General features: G+C 43.9%; 1 protein-coding gene across 5 annotated transcripts in view; it reads left to right on the top strand.

Moving 5' to 3' along the window:
• The first annotated feature begins 869 nt into the window (after positions 1-869).
• Positions 870-16,809, top strand: part of LOC309442310 (receptor-type tyrosine-protein phosphatase eta-like) — an 81,616-nt gene continuing 65,676 nt past the window's right edge. For 4 of the 5 annotated variants that reach the window (XM_082058061.1, XM_082058063.1, XM_082058062.1 and 1 more), the window contains exon 1: positions 3,511-3,664. In XM_082058061.1, coding sequence (XP_081914187.1) covers positions 3,584-3,664 — 81 coding nt within the window. In that variant the 5' untranslated portion in view covers positions 3,511-3,583. Of the gene's footprint in view, positions 968-3,510; positions 3,665-16,809 lie in introns of those variants that run through there. The other variant, XM_082058060.1, reaches the window with a different exon arrangement.

The raw sequence follows: 16,809 nt of genomic DNA, 5'->3' as shown, positions 1-16,809 counted from the left end.
TTTATGCATTGGCAAAATGGTGCTCTCTGCATTGTTCTCAACACCCTTCCTGATGATGCTCAACAATTTGATGCCTCTTTTGTCTGACACTGCACATTGAGCTGATGAATGAAACTGTGAATAACTAATGAGAATATGCTATTGTGATCAAGGCTGGCTATGGTATGCAGTTAAATATAGGCATACTGATTTTTTTTTAAACTATATTTAATTGCCAGTCTCAGTGAAAGACAAATGTTATCAGCTGTTCCAAATTACACAGCTTTGGGTCACTATATTTTTTCAGTCTCCCCTTTCTCTCTGCCCAGAGCACTAGTACTATACCTTACTGCATAAACTAGAGCACCCATAAGTAATATGCCTGCACATTCTTCTTGTATTTGTGTGCAAGAGCCCAAGGTGACTTTTAAACTTAAGTTTCTTGTCCAAAAACCCGAGTGTAAGGATGTGGAAACGCTTCTTTCTGACACTTCCTTTTGAAGAGGTTTTATGACTCAGATGCACAAATTAACTTCCAGATGAAACTCTAGTAGAAGCTTTAGCCAGGAGCAACACCTACCCAGTTTTATAATCCTGTCACACATATAGCTTTAATAAAAGCCTGTAGTATAAACAAAACTTACCTATAGAAACAATTAGGCAACAGCAGTTGTAATTTAGGGAATTTCCAGCAGATTAGTAACAAGCTGTGAAGAGCCTGTGGCCTGAAATGCAACCTTGAACTTTTAATTCCTAGGAAATTATTCGTGTTGTGATGGTTATTGCTGCTGAACAATCAACACCTGGAAGACTTTAAAAAATCTGGCTTTTAAAAAATTTCTCTTTTCCATTTTCAGTATGTGAAGTCTCTGATTCTGGTATGAATCACAGCTCTTTGCCATCCAGCTCTTCCCTGAGGTTTGCATGGCCAGCAGTCAACCAGAGCATGCTGTAAAGAGGAGAGGCATTGATCCAAGGAAGCAATCAGGTATGTGTGTGACTTTTTTTCCACAGAGCTCTCAAAATCTAATCAGAAAGGCTTTTTTGGGACATTCCACCCAGAATTTTAAACAATCTGGGGGAGACAAATATGTCAGCAGAATCTGTACATACATACCAAGAAAAAAAAAAAAAAAGTTGATTGCTACCAGTTCTTTCTCTTTTTTAATTAATGAAATGGAAATAACACTTCTGTTTTACATTAAAAAATAATTACACTTTTTAGTGGCCTATGTTTTCATGGCATTATTTTTTTCTTTTTTGTTGCCATCTTCTTCAGCATATCTGAGCCTATTCAAATGTCTGTGAATCTTGGTAGCTCACCCCTGCAGTGCAGGCCGCCCCATGTCCCTCACTGCGTACTTCCTGCACCCACGGAATGTCTCTGCAAAGGAATTAGTCCTTTCCTTGAGGTCTGGTAACAGTCAGTCAGGAAGACTGGGAGAAGTGGTTGGACTTGATGGTCTTAAGGGTCTTTTCCAACCTAAATGACTCTTTGATTCTATGTACCATAAAACAGTAACAAACCTTCTATGCTCTCTTTGTGCCAGCTTAACCTACCACATAAGAAATCCTACTGATGACTGGCACTCATTATGGTAATAATTAAAGATATGCATTAAGGTAATTTTATACAATAGTCCTAGACATATTCTGCTTAGTTATCTCTACAAGCAAATTTAATGCAGTCCTTTACTATTTTGGATGCTCTAGAAATGAGAGTGTCTCACAGAACTTCATAGGCCTCCTGGTTTAGGTACTTTTGACATACAAGTAGTTGTGTTGTCTCAGCCACAAGTGTTATATGAGAAAGTAACTAATCATAGATTCCTTGTAGCTTGTATGTGAAAAGCTCCACCAGCAATACCGGATCCAGACAGCCATGGTGTGGTGAAAGTTTAGCTTCCTTTAATCGTCATGTAACTGCCCAGTTGCTCCCTGGAGCAAGGAATTAACATAGCCTGAGAAATGCAACGTCCCTTTCTTCTAAGCTCAGTTATGTGACCTACTAAGGAAAGAAGAATGAGTGAACTTTAGAGTCCAGGGACATGTAGAGTCTGGGGATGGCAACATCAGCTTCAAGACACTTATAAATTTGAACAGGTCAGAATGCCACTTCTTCCTGACTCAGTGCATTTTTTTAAAATTTCTTCCCTCAGGGCTGGCTGCCATTACTGCTTAAATCACTGGAGAGATTCCCACTGAATTTCAGGGGTAACTGGATTAGTTACTAGGTTGGCCTACTGGAAAGGCATGCAATTAGAAAAGCTGTGCTGTTCTCACTGACTTGGAGCCAAGGGTGACCAAGTATAATTGCTCAAGTGCAGCGTAGCCCTGATCTGCCACTATGAAGGCAGTTGGTTGCATTTTAGATGCAAGTGAAACCTGGTCTGGTCAGAAGCTGCAGTTTGGCAACTTACACACACTGGGGCTCTGCCCAGGCTTGGGAAGTCTCTGAAAGAGTAAGGTATGCATATGCCCCCTCATTCTTGTGAGTCTTCCCATGAACTCCTGTGGAAATAGTCGCTTCCATAACGCTATCATATGTTTTGAGGGCTCAGGAAAGACAGGGAAATTACAAACGTGAGCTCAAAACTTTTGAGAGAATGAAGTGTTTCCATAATTAAAGATATGCTGTGTAAACTGATGCTGTCTTTTCCCTTATCCAAGATGAATGAAATGTGAAATAGTGCATTAATCCTGGCAAGTAAGTTAAGGTTATAAAAGTGATGCCGTTTGATGGCGTCATGTCCTTTTTGATGATATGGCTAAAACATGTCCAAACCAGTGCATGGAGAGGGACAAGAGTTTTGGGGGGAACTGCCTAGGGGTGATGAGTGGTGCAGTTAGTTGATCCACTCACAGTGGCCAAACCACGATCCCCTCCGCCGGTCCCAGCAGCCCCTCACACCCACCCGAGATCCCGAGAGGCCACGTGGGGCCGCGGCCGCCGCTCCCGCCGGCGGAGTGGAGGGCGGTAGAGGCCCCTGAGGCTGGGGTTAACTTCGTTTTACCACCGACCCTTCTGCTTACCGCCCTCCCCCGAGCACCGTCTGAAGGCCGGGACAGATGGCGGGGCACACCCGGGGCGCCGCTTCCCCCGGGGTGCGCAAGGAGGCCGGGAAACTTTCGGAGGGAGCCACTTCCTCGCCCAGCCCGGCGGGGGGAGATGTCAGACGCCGGGAGGGAGGAGTGAAGGCGGGGAAGCTCCAGCTGCAACCCCTCTGTTCGCGCTACAAGACGGCCATTTAAGCCCCAGGCGAGAGGCCGGCGGGAGCGGCGGCAGGGAGGAGGCGGTGAGGCCATGGGCCGCGGCGGAGGAGGAAGGTGACCGGCCTGGCCCTCCCGCGGCCGGCTGGCAGTCCCGCTCGCCCCCGCTCTCCGCCCCACGCAGGGCTTCCCTCGCGGCAGCTCTAGCTACCCGCCTTTCCAGTCACGGAGCGCTAGAGGGAGTGGCGGGGGAGTGAGGCGCCGCCGCCGCCTGTGAGGGCGGCGAAGGGGTGGGACGCCGGGCGGTGCGGGGCGCGCAGCCCGGCTATGTCTCCGGGGGAGGCGGCGTTGGGCTGAGCGGCCGTGCGCGCAGCGGAGAGCGCTCTCCGCCACCATGAGGCGGCTGCTGCTGCCCATACCCCTGCCCTGCCTCCTGCTGCTGTTGCCGCCGCTGCTGCTCATACTGCCGGCCGAGGTGAGACCGCGGCGCGGGGGACGGAGTAGGGCGCGGGAGGCAGGGGGTTCCCGCGCCGCGGCCGCTGGCCGCCGCACCTGCCCCCGCTGGAAGGTGCCCTGGCGGCGGCACTCGCCGGTCTGGGAGGAGGCGTGTGTCCGGCGGGGCAGGTGTGCGGCCGGAGCTCGGGCTTTGTCCCGCAGCGGTTCCGCTGGTGCCGCCCAGGGAGGGAAGGGGAGGCTGGGGGGGACGGCGGCGTGGCCCGGCGGAGGCGGCGCTCACCTGGAGCGGCCGCCGGCCGGTTCCCCGGGGCCTCGGTCTCCCCGGTGCTCCCCGCCTGCCTTTCGGGGGTTTGAGCCCCTCGCGACCGCTGGGTGGGTGGCGGCCCGGGTCGGTACAGGCGGGGATGTGGTGGCAGTATGATCCTATGTCTGCTTTCGGGGCGTGAGGCAGCCCCGGTTGTTTACCTCCCTGAAAACCGCCTTAGGTAGAGCAGGGACGGCCCCCGTTTCCCCACTGAGTATTGTAGCCTGCCCTCGTCCTGCTGGTTAATTAGTAACACGTCATTTGCACATTGCCTGTGCTGGTGGTGCACATCACCCGCTGGGTTACAATCTTCTGGAGCAGTCTGGAGTTTCCATGGGAAAATCCTGCTGTCTTGTAGGACTGCAGGTCAACAGGAGGCCTCTGCCAGCACCCTTGTGTTTGAAACCTCCCTCTGTGCCTTAACATGTCGCAGGAGGTTCTTCCAAAAGCACCTTTCAGTGATGTAAATCAAAATAATTTTCCAGGCAACCCACTCATCACATGCTGGCATAGACTTTCACCCCATGCTTTTCTCAGCTAACAGCTTCCTAGGGTTTTCTGTAGGAATGCTTTGTGACTGCTGTGAACTCTTAATGTTTTGAGGCTTGCTGAACTTTTGCTTCCAGACATACCTGCTTGGCCTCTCTGCCTCAATGGTTTCTGCTACAGAAGCACGGTATGGACCAAGGTGCTCAGTAATCTGTGGTGACAGTTCTCTGTGGCCTATGTTTCAGGCCCACCCTGAGAGCTGCAGAGCAGAACTGTACCACTGCTTTAGATTTTTAACTATTTTTGACCTCACCTTACATTGGCGTCAGCTTTTGATTACAGTTAATGGCTATTGTAAACCTTTGCTGCTTCTTCCTTTTGCGTCTTATTCAGTTTGGGTTGCCTTGCAGTGTTTTGTCATTCCATCTCTGTTTGCTGTTGTACCAAGCCTAGGTTTAAAAATCTCTTCCTGAATAAGAGCTAAGATTGATTTAGGAATCAAAGTATTCCAGCATTTTGGAAAACCTTAGGGCAGGCCTGGGTTGCCCTTGGCTATAGCCTTGCAGGCTCACTCAGGCAACAGGAGCCTTGTGTGGGCATGTGGCTTTCACTGACTTCTCTTCCTTGAAGCAGAGAAGCCTTTGTGTGATGATCTGCCAGCCATGACCTTTGTTGTGTGTGGTTTCTCTTCTCAAGCAGGGTATGAAATTGTGTGATGTAATGGTCTACTTGTCTTCTAAATCTAGCTTTTAATTGTTGTCTAATATGATAAATGATAATACAAAAAATTGGACCCTCTCCTCAGTTACATGTAGTTACATCTATGCATTCAAAAAATTCTTCCCGGAAAGGGTTGTCAGGCATTGGAACAGGCTGCCCAGGGAAGTGGTGGAGTCACCATCCTTGGAGGAGTTTAAAAGGCATTTAGACAAGGTTCTTAGGGCCATGGTTTAGTGCTAGAGGTAGGTTATGGTTGGACTCGATGATCTTGAGGGTCTCTTCCAGCTGAAATGATTCTATGGTCACCTGGGTGTTTCTGACCCCTGTGGGACCCTCGAGTAGGTTCTGTCATCCTTTGATAGTGTCAGAGCTCCTGTCAACATACTACAGAATACAGGTCAGATCTGCAGATTTTGTTGTGGCTCACAATTTTAGGTGGGAGCTCCTCAGCTCATGGTGTCATGGTCTGAAAACTCAGAAGACTACAGTTTTTGACAGTCTCAGTTGTGACTTTAGGCATACCTGTGAATATGAAGGCCAGTGCAAGGAAGTCTCCATGCACCAGACCTCTTAACTGGTGCTGGTCGGTACCTTGTGGAGTTATGAACATTTGGAGCATTTGCATGATCTACAGAGGGAGGTGGGGTGAAAGGCCCCTGTAGGAACTTTCATCTTAGAGGATTAGGATTGAAACTGAGTCCTCGCTGATGGTGTCATTCTGTAAATTCTTTACTCATTTGGAATCATTGAATTTCAGTGTGGCCACTTGTGGCAGGTAGGGAGGATAACTCATGTAAGGGAAGTGTGTTATGCTTGTATAGGCCATTAATGCCAGCAGTGAAGATGCAGAATAAAGCCTTGCTTGGAGGGAATGCTTGCTCTAAGCACAGTGGTTGTGTTGCCTGTTCCAAGTAGTGTCCACACAGTCTTGCTGTATAAAATCAGAATGGTCTCTAATAGGGAACAATTTCACTCTTTGTTGTGGGTTATTTGCACAGCTTAAGGCAGATGTTAGAGTTGTCTGCTGTGATTTGTTTGTGGTGTGGCATGTGTGCAGGTATGGGGACATGGCTTGGGACTATCTGGTAAGATATTTAGCTGGTGTAAGAAGCTTCACAGTCTTGCCAGTTGCTGCCATCATAAGCTGGACTTTGTGCATTGCCAGTAAGGATTATTGCCTCTTGTCTACAGTTTCCCTGGTGGCCCATGTGAGGAAAGGCAGCGAGTAAGTGGCTCTTGGCTGGATCTGGCCTGTGTGCTGCCTTTTAGACGACTGTGGGATCGGTAAGGGGACAGTGCTGCTAACACAGACAGTGTTGTCATACCAAACACATGCCAGGGCTGGGAAGCATCCCAAGCTGTGGAATGGCTGTGTCATGGCAGCTCCTGGGTGGTGTGACAGGCATATGATCTTCCTGTGGCATCTTTTACTCAAGGATAAGCATCTTCCTTATTTTTAATGAATTACAACATAGTGGGCAAGGTTGGAGTTGTTAAAAAAACACACAGTGAGTTTTGTTATTTATGGGAGCTAGTGACTTGAGAGTGATCATGTAAGTGATACGACAATACAACATCTACTACTCAAGAGCAGTGGACTTCTAAGCTCCAGTATTTGTGTGCTTGGAGTTATAAATGCTTTTTATATGGACCCAATAGCTTGTCCTCACAGCTTATTGCATGCACAGAACTCCTATTGATACTGTGTGAGTCAATTGTATAGGTTTATGACTTAATTAGTGATTTGAATTTCCAGCTGAGGAGTTTAAATGAAGCAACATCATATCTGAAATAGGGGCTTGCCATGTGTATGTTGCATTTCTGCTAAACATTGGCCATTGTTAATCATCCTTGTTTTGTTTTTGTTTTTTTTTTTTTTTTTGTTTGTTGTTTTTTTTTTTTTTTTTTTTGTCTTGTATGGTATTCTACATTTTTAGTTTGTGAAATTATTCTGGGTAATCTTCAGCACATGAAAGAAAAAAGTTAAAAGTAGGTACCATTTAATAAAAATATTTTGCAAATACTTTGACATAGGTCTAGATATACCTTATTTAGATCTTTTAAGAAAAATAAAGCTTGAGAAATGTGAGGCTCCCTTGCTGCTACTGTAATATGCTTTTGGGGTAAAGCCTTTAATGACCACCTTTAGAAACAGGTGTGGGCATCTCTGATCTGGAGACCCTAGCAGGCCTGAACTCGGCAGCGTAGACCAGAAGGGGAAGCTGTGGCTGTGAGCTGAGTTTGCTTGTGTTGGAGGAGCTTAGGAGTAAACTTCTCCTCTGTCAGGACAAGTTATTTTTCTGTGATGACTGATAGTTGATGCTGAAATGCAAAGGCTTTCATTTTTGTTTAAAACTTCAACACAGTTAATTTTTGCGTGCTTCTTATGTTCATTACAAGAACACGCAACATGAACACCTTCTGCAGTACTCAATAGATGCTTTGTTTTCAATGTGGCTTGGATGTGTGTAGCGCTGCCTTAATGGCATAGGCTGACTGCACACTGCAGCACACTTGGATGTTTCCAGTACTTTGATTTTAGTCTCCAGCCAGCAACACACAACAAAATATCATCTTCTGCATGTTTGAGATCAGAATTCAGGCCCACAGTGGAAATGTTGTCTGTGCAAGCAACCACGCTATTATTAGTACTTCCTCAATTATGTGAGCTACATGCAAGTCTTTGTTGAGGATTTTCATGGCATGTAAATTTCTTTGGTTGGAGATTCTAAATTTGGGAGAGAGAAATTGCTACTGTTTTAAAATCTTAGTTTGTTTATTATGTAGAGCATAATCCATAAAATTTTAATTTATGCATTTCCTTCTTCATCTTAGAATTACAGTGTGTCCATAGAGTGAGCATTTAAACAATGTTAGAGACTGGTTGGAAATTGGCAATTTGATGTTTGTAGGTATAAAGTCTGTCTCATGTCATTTGTTTGGAGTTTTTGCTTGCTTGCTTGAAAGAGGATTCCTGATAAGAGCAAAGGAGAGAAAGACTATTAAAACAGTCAGTGGCTGCACATCTAGTTGTTAGCCTGATGTGACTACTTTTAGTTACACTCCAAAATTTGAATGTAAATAGTACCTTGAACATCAGGAAAGGTTGCTGGAAGTGTAGGAGGAGCTAGCTGATTTTTTTTCTAGCAGAGAGGGCCTACTGCTGTGTAGGAAGGGGAGAGTGAAAGAGAAATTTGCCTTAAATGGGGCCATCAGTAGGAAATTAACTTTCAGTGGGGATGACTGTGCAGGGGAGGACATTAATTGTGAGGGAAAAAGACAACTAAGTGTAGGTGAGCATGTGCTAATATGAAACGTTAGAAAGCAATGTGTGGAGGGGAAAGAATGATCAGGCATGTGCAGGAAGAGAAGAGCAAAACAGATGCACTGCTCTGGAAGGCTGCACCAAGGCTTTTCTCTAAGTGCTTTCCAGCTGTTCCCAAATGTATCTGCACATAAACAGGCCTCCTGGGGCTATTAATCCAAAATTCCAGGGGAAAATACAAGATGTGGGAAAGGGTATTTCTGTAATCCATCAAAGAATGGGCATGTACATGTGGTCCAACCAGAACTGGATTGATACACTTGTGGCCTCAGTTATCTTCTCTGCCATTCATGGATATTTAGTGGAAAAGGTAGGGCAACACAGAGCAATTTCTGTATCTTTCCATGAATGTCAGTATTTGGCACATCACTGAATGTAAAGGTTGTTTTCCTACCATCACCAGGAAATTGGAAGAACCCTTTGTATTAGAAACCACACAGTCCAGCCATCGTTATTTTCCCTCTGTGATTTATCTGAGACCCCTGGGGCCACATATGAAAGCGTCTTTCTCCGCCTGTAGAAATGTAGTGGGAGACAAGGAAACTCTGCTTTTAACTGTGTCTCGGAATAGAGGAAATAGCAGCTACAGCTACAAACAGAGGAAGGAATGATGTTGGCATCTGCTGTCATACCAGACCTATATGGTCTGTAACTGATCTTGTCTTTATGTGGTACTCCAAACCCAGTTGGTGTGTGCAAGGAATGGGGCTAAGGCCTGTGTTTGACACAAGTCCTGCTTTGTGGAGGAGAGGGGACCACTGGAAAGATTACCTTTAAGCTCTCTTAGACAATGCCTAGAAATCCCTTTCTCTCCAGTGCTGCATATCTGCTGGTTCTTGGTTTCTTTTTCTGATTCTTCTTTTACCTCCCATTTGTTTGGCACTCTTCTGAGTTTTCTTATTGTTTGGTACAATTTTAGCCACACTAAACAAGTAAATAAATATCTAGTACGTCTGGTAAGTTGTGGTGGGGGTGTTTTAAATGTGGGGTTGAGTATTTTGTTTATTGGAAAGTCTGCATGGGGTTTTGGTTGATTGGTTTGCCTTTGTGGTGTGCAGGAGGATGCCATCTACATACTGTAGTACTGTTTTCTGTTTACTGTGCATCATATGGGCCAGGGAATAATTTGTGTAAACTTCATTGCTGTTTCCCCCACTGAAGGCAAGAAATTTCTGCTTCTGAGACTACAAAATCATCAAGTAAAGAATTGAACATCAGGTCTGGAGCTTTATTGTAAATTACAGTCTGTTTGTTGTAGCCTGGTAAGCAAATGCAATCTCTTAGTGTATCTGTGTTGGAGGCTGTAGATGTTTGAGAAAAGGTGAGGGTGACATCTGGTCCTGGCTCTGTGAGTGGGTCTCTTCTGAGGCTGAAGGTGCTGGAGCCCTCTCTCCCATCACAGCCCAGGTGAGAGGAAGGACTCGAGTGTCTGGGAGCTTTTCCTTGTTAGGATTTTATAGTTTGTATCTAAAACACAGCTGGCTCTGTGATGAGGTGCATTCTTGGATTAATTCCTTACTTCCTTTTGGCAATATTTTGATAGTGGTTTGTTTTTTTTGTCTGCCAGCTTGTAAGGAATTGGGTTGAACTGAGCCTGAATGGGAGTGTTCCCTAAAGAGGGCTTATTTGTGCAAATCAGCTTTGTAGAAGCCCTGCCTGTCCCTAGTCACTGGGGGATCGTAGCTTGGCATGCTCTGACGGGTTTCAATGCATATTTAAAAGCCTCTGCTTTTACTAGTTCAGTGTGATTTTTTGTTGTGTTTTTTTTTTTTTTTTTTAAGAGAGTGTAGCAAGATTAATAATTCATGGTTTTAGGACATCTTGGTACATGGGTGGTAAGAAGACTCATAGCCAAGGTTATGATGTTTTGTGGCTTGCGCTGTGTGCTGGTGGTTTGTTTCTGCAGTGGGAGATGGCTCTGGGCATTATTTTCTTATAGAAATGCCAGTGACTTTTGGTTTAGCATTTGCCATTGTGGTGGAGCTTAGACTGAGCTTTTCCTCCTTATTTCCTTTTGTGCACTTGAATTGTCTTAAGTTAGATCATTTTTAATAAGTTTCCTTGTTTATTCTTATATACACATATAAACAGGTCACCACTGGCAAGTCTGTTTCTACATATCTGCTTTTGAGTCCTCATTTTCAAATTGCAATTTCTGCTGCCTCTGTCCATGAAAATAAGGACAGAGCCATGCAAAGGGCCCAGCCAGAGGGTTGGCTTGGGAGCATTTTATTGCCTCATGAGGCTGCAGGATGCTGCAAAGAATGGGGCAGAAGGTACAGCTTCATCTTTGGGCAGGCCAGCCTACATCTGTGGCAAGGTATGGGACCATTGGTGATACTACAGGCTGTGAAAGCTTTCTGCTGCCTCCCTCTAGTGCTTTGTTGTGCCTGCAATGTCAGTAGTCCCTGCCAATAAATGGAGGTTGCTCTTCTTGCTGCCTGTCCTCCTCAGGGCTTCCTCATGCCCAAAGTGGCTCAGCCAACTGATTCCCAGAGCATTCCTTTGAAACTTGGAACTTAATTTTGCCAAAGATGTCATGATATAGAGGGGCAAAGGGAAAAATTATGAGAGTTCATTTAATTTCATCTGGATGCAGCCTGTATCTGCTTAAAGACAGATGACTTTTTAGTTGCTGTCTGAATTCATAGTAATAGTGATTGCCTCTTTGTCTAAGCTTGCTCTGCTGCTTGTCTTTGTGCAAGGTGGCCTATGCATTTTGAAGTGGAAAGGGCAGAGAGGATACTAAAGTGGTGAATAGTGTCCAGCTGAGAACAGAAGAGGCCTCCACCACTCGTGACATTTGAAACTGGAAGAATAGCTGTGATTGGAAAGGACACCTGTTTTATGTGCTGGCAGGGATTTGGGGCAAATGAGCTCTCTCTGAGACCAAGATAGAGCTTTGTCTGAGAAGAAGTCATTACCTTCTGGGATGCAGGCGAAAGAAACACATTATTAGTTTCACCATAGCAGAAAGTAGCAGTGTGGAACCATCACAAGAAACTGACTCAGCCTTGCCAATGGTTTTATGACAATATTAGGCGTGCCATGGTTTTGGTGTACTTTTTAAACATTAGAATGTGACTTGTTACAAAAGCCAGTATGAAGGGAAAAAATGGGTGCCTGTGGCTGGCATCGAATTTACATAGGCTACGTTGTATTGTGTTAATAAGGGGTTTTCCTCCTTTTGTGATCATGCTCAGTTGTTTCCTCTGATTCTGCAGGAACTTTATGGACGTATAAATGCCTCAAACCAAGGGAGGAATGAAATGAAGAGTGATGAATTTGTTAGGGTCCTTTTGGCTCATCAAATTTCGTTTTAATTATTTTTCTCCAGTAAAAGCAGTTATGGGAATTCTAATGCCTTGACACTGCAAATATTATAATCATCCATTTATAACCAGATTTGGACTTGGGGAATTGACAGCTCCTGGCTTTCCTGCTACATGAACTATGCTTTCTAAATCTAGTGTTCTTTCTGTCTCCTTGTAGGATCAGGCACTACTTCTAATTCTAGGCTTGGAGTTCAATACCAATAAAAACATAGTTGTTCTGGTCAATTCCGATGCAATTTTTTTGCAAAGCAGGCTGCGACTGGTTAACTGAGGTCTTTGGTGGTTTCACCTTCTATGGGTTTATACTTTTTTTTGTAAAGGAGATATACAAGAAGTTTAGCCACAGTTTCCTTCCCGCAGTATTTGTGAATGTGTGTCTTCAACAAAACTGTAAAAAAGAAAGAAAGAAAAAAAGGGGCGGGGGGGGGGGGAAGGGGGAAGCAGCACACTGTTCTTTGGGGGGGGAAGTTCATTATCTGTGGCTCAGTTTGCATAATTCTTTGAGGGGAATTCACCTCTAGGGTCTAGTTCCGTGCAGCTGTGCACTAGGGAGCAATGAGCAGCCCAGCTTTGAGCTCAGGGTCTGGCCTTTTTAGCTGACATACTGTGGGTGCTACCAACACAGCCTGCTATCTTAAACTTAAGCGTTCCCAATAGATGTTACATCTGACAGCTGAAGAAAGGAGACTGACATAATCTTACATGGGATAAAGGGGCAGCATTAACATCTGCAGAATGAAAAGACTTTATTTTTTCAGTATCTCTCTGCAGTTCGAAATCCTATTTCTGGGACTATTTCTGAGATGGAAGAAAAAAAATGGGAATTTTTTTGGAAGTTTCTTTTTCATGATGTTTTTTTTAAGTGGCTAATAGGCTAGCCATTTATTCTTTCTAATGAACCTTGTACTAGTTTTAAGACTCTTCTTAAAACCAACTGAAAAAAATGTGCTTTATTGGTACTATTAAGTTGAATGTGTTTGCTTGAATGATCACTGATAAATGTATTGCCACATCCACATTAAAATAATTGAAACTATCACTGAGTACATGCCAAGTATTAGTAGATCCTGGTACTGTGAATGTGTTAACTGAAATCCAATTTTAAGACATAATTATGGGAAAGGACAAGGCTGCAAGATCTGGAATTAGATCTGTTGGCCCTTTGTCCTTTAATCTCCATAACAATGCAGGTAATTGTGTATATATAATAAATCTCAACAATACTCTCCTTTGTCCCTATTAAAGGAAAGAAAACTTTCCTTTGTCTGTAACTTATCAAGGACTTGCATTTGGAGATGTTTAAATTTCTACAAGATAGTTACAAATAAAAAAGCCAGCCGGCTCACGGAAGCAAATAAAATTTAAAGAAATTCTTTTATGTTCTGAATCCATTTAGGAACAAGCATCTTTGTCAGCTTAACAGTTACAGATGAAATGTTGTTATAAAGTGTTTAGCTGTTCTTCATAAGATAAGTCTTTAATGGTAAATGTCTTCCAGCACCATGTCAGTGCATTTTTATCTTCTTGTCATCTTTCTCCAGCTGTAATGATTTTTCATTATTGCTGAAAGGTAGTTGATCTAAAATACAAATATCTTAACACAAAGTATCTTTTTGTGTGGATTTGCAACTATGTAATGAAAGTGTAATTGCTTCTGTGTTTTCATTGTGTATGCTCCATTCCTCTGTGACATCGTAATTTCTGATCTCTGCTGTACACTGGTAGTAAAAGATCCACATTAAAGAAACTAATAATTAGTTTTCTATAGTCATGAAATGGAAAGCTTAAAATGCATTAAAAAAGCAGCTGTATCCTTAACCAACTTTAGAATCATATAATGTGCTTTAAAAAAAAAATCCCACCAGTGAGGCATTATATGCTTTTGATGATTAAAGCATATAATTAGTTTATTGTGCTCTGCATTAACCTACCTTTTTTTCAATATTTTGCAGAGTACTGACCCTGCTAGTTGTTCTTGCTCTCTTCCAAATGAATTTTTTTTTTTTTTTTGGACAAAGGGGGGAGATGAAAAAGAAAACAGATGTCTTGTGTGCAGATGTTTATTCAGAGTCACAGCTACATGCGGTATTTGTTCACTACTGTGTTCAGATTGCATCAAAGTTCGTTCCAGCTACGTTAATCAGAGATTTGCTGTGAAAACTGGTCAGCTGAACATTTAGTCTTCTGCTGTAGAAATGTGTGAAAAAGAGAGAAGTTTCCTGTTTGAGTAAAAGCCTCTTTTTGCTCTCCTGTAGTCAGGAATTTGCTGATCTGTCTTCCAGGGAGTCTGTGGGACTTCCAAAATCCTGCTAGAGTTTTGAAGATTAAGTTAGCGACTGAGAAGTTTTACGACTTGCAGCAGGTTGTGCTGTCAAGGTTTGTCTGAGGATGCGAGAGCTGCTCACCTGCTACCCCTCATATCTTCTTTTCACACTCTTTGTCCTCCTTGCACAGGTTGTGGTTTTTGGCCTAGAGGTTTTAAATGCCATGGGACATTGTGCATTTGTACATGGCTAATACTAAAGGAATCGTGATGGGGTTAGGACCTCTGGCGATGAGTTCAAAAAAGAAATCTTTCTCAGGCCCCAGGTGCATGTAGGAAGCCAGCATAGTGCCCCATCACATCTGTTTCCACCAGGATTCAGTTGTGCTCACAAACTGTCAAAAATGAGAGCTGGAGGATAAAAAAGGTTCCCTTGCACAACTTCCTGCATTTTGTGAATACAGTATTCCTTTTTGGTCATGAATGGGTTAGAAATCAGACAAAAGCTGGGTTGTAGGGTCTTGTCCCTTTCTTCTCTAAGTGAACTGGTCAATTCTTGCTGAGTTTGTAGATAGGAAAGGTGTTCCTTACATCAGGCACAGAGCAGGAAGCATTTCTTGTGCTGTGAGAGAGACATTGACCTCTGGACATGGGGCAGCCTGTGGTAAACCACTCATGTGGACACTGAGCATCCAGAATGAAATTTGCCGTCCTGCTAAATGCCTGCCAAGGACACCGAATTTCATCCTGGATGCTCAGTGTGTCATGGAGCAAGTCTGAGTTTTGACACAGCTACTTGGAGCAAGTAGGGGTAGCAAGAGGGATTGGGATGCTAGAGAGCAAACTGTATCTGCGACCCTATGACATGGCTGTGCAGATCCTGCTGAGAAAACAGGGCTGAAGATTACACTTGTTATATTGAAATGGTGCAAAAAATCAGTGTGTTTGTGAAATGTCCACTTTGTAAACAGCTAGCATCAGGCTGTTGAAGCTCCAAACTGTGCATATTGTATGTAACTGAAACAAACCTGGCTGTTGCCTTTGCACAGCAAATGCTTCTTTCTGCTGAGGAAGAAAACCCACAGTTTGTTTCTGGATGTCTCATAGTGCAGTGACTGGTCTTGTGGGTAGTCTGTGGTTTATATGTATTGGGTGGTGTTTGGAGAACTCTAATTAGAGATGTTCCTAACCCTGCTTTAATGCAAGGAAAGGAGCTAAATGAGAACCGTGTGTGGGTACAGCTGAGAAGGACATAGAAAAGCAAGCATCCGAGGCTAATTGAGCTTAGGGCGTAAGCACTCTTTCATCATGTCCATCTCTATGAAACCAAAAGCAAAGACAAGTTTCTAAAGAGAAGGAACTAAGTTGTTGGGAAGGATGATGAGTAAACACAGAGTGTACATGGGGAGCAAGATTGCTGCAGCCTACATAAGTTAACAGTGTGTATCAATTACTGAAGCGGTACCCAAGTATGTGCTGTTTCATTACATAGAGCTGAACCATATTTGCCTCTGAAATAAAACTGACCAGTCCGCCTCCTTCTTTTTAATTAGATCCTGTTGGGATGAGACATCCCTTCCTGAAATGAGAAAAAGGTAAAATTCAGCTCTCTCCTTCACCCCCCCCCCCAAGACCTTTGTGCACTTGACAGCTGTGATAATATGACACTATCCCTTGTGATTTGGATACTGCTTAAAAGTGATAAAAGGCATTTCTAGACAGCTAGTATTGAACTTGCAGGCTCTTGCTACATGAGGTTACCAGCTGTATGCTGCTTGCAGTGAGGTGATGATAATCGGTGTCTGCTGATGGTCAAAACCATGATTATCTGAGAGCTTAAGGAATGAGCCTGACTGATTCATCTGCTGCACTACACAGTAGTCTCCAATCTCTACAGTTACCACTGTTGAGAGGAGGATGTGATAGGTATTACTGTTTGCTTATATGTATACTTCAGGGTATTGCTTAAAGCTCCCTAGCTACGAGTGGGCTTACCTTGCTTCTTGTTGTGAAAATGCATATGAAAGCAATCTCTGTTCATATCTGTTCTGAAATGCCTGATTTTGTGTTATTTTTAAGCATGCACATGTGCAAATGCACAGTCTGTATTTAAGGAACACTTCTATGGCTGCAAAATCTGCCTCTGAAAAGCAAGGAGGTGTTGGAGTTAAAGCTCCCCATTTGACAGTAATCTGCCCCTTTCCATGGCAGTGCAACCTTGTCTGGTACAGCCTCTACCTCCTGCTGTGCTATCCTGCTGTGCTATCCTGCTCAGCTCTCTGCACCTATTTCCCCACCTTCCCAAGCACCTTCCTTACATTGTCTTCTGACTATTTCACCTAATTTTTCCCCATGCTTCTTCCCCAGTCTCCCTCTCCTATGTATGGGATGCTTAGGGTTCTTAGAGAGCATCTTTGAGTTCTCGATTTAGTTTTTCTCGAAGTAGCATTTTGCTGCGTTTATTCCTCTCTGCTCCAGTAGGCACAAGTCAATTAGGGCTTTTTATTTTGATATCCCAAATATTTTTGATGTCAGTGAGTTTTTTTTCCCAGCAATAGCAAAGGCTACCTTAGGACTGAAAGGGTCGGGGGAAGTCCATTTCTTGCCAGACTTCAGACCATTGCTGTAAAGCATGAGAACATAAGAAGAAGAAAGGTCACCAGGGTGTTTAGTATGGGCACAGCAACATGTTTTCCCTCATTCTCATTTTCTCAATATTTTGAAGCAT

The sequence above is a fragment of the Streptopelia decaocto genome (assembly GCF_964273445.1).
Source record: "Streptopelia decaocto genome assembly, chromosome: 7".
Classification (NCBI taxonomy): domain Eukaryota; kingdom Metazoa; phylum Chordata; class Aves; order Columbiformes; family Columbidae; genus Streptopelia; species Streptopelia decaocto.
The sequence above is the reverse complement of the archived record's forward strand: the minus strand, read 5'-3'. Positions and strand labels throughout refer to the sequence as shown.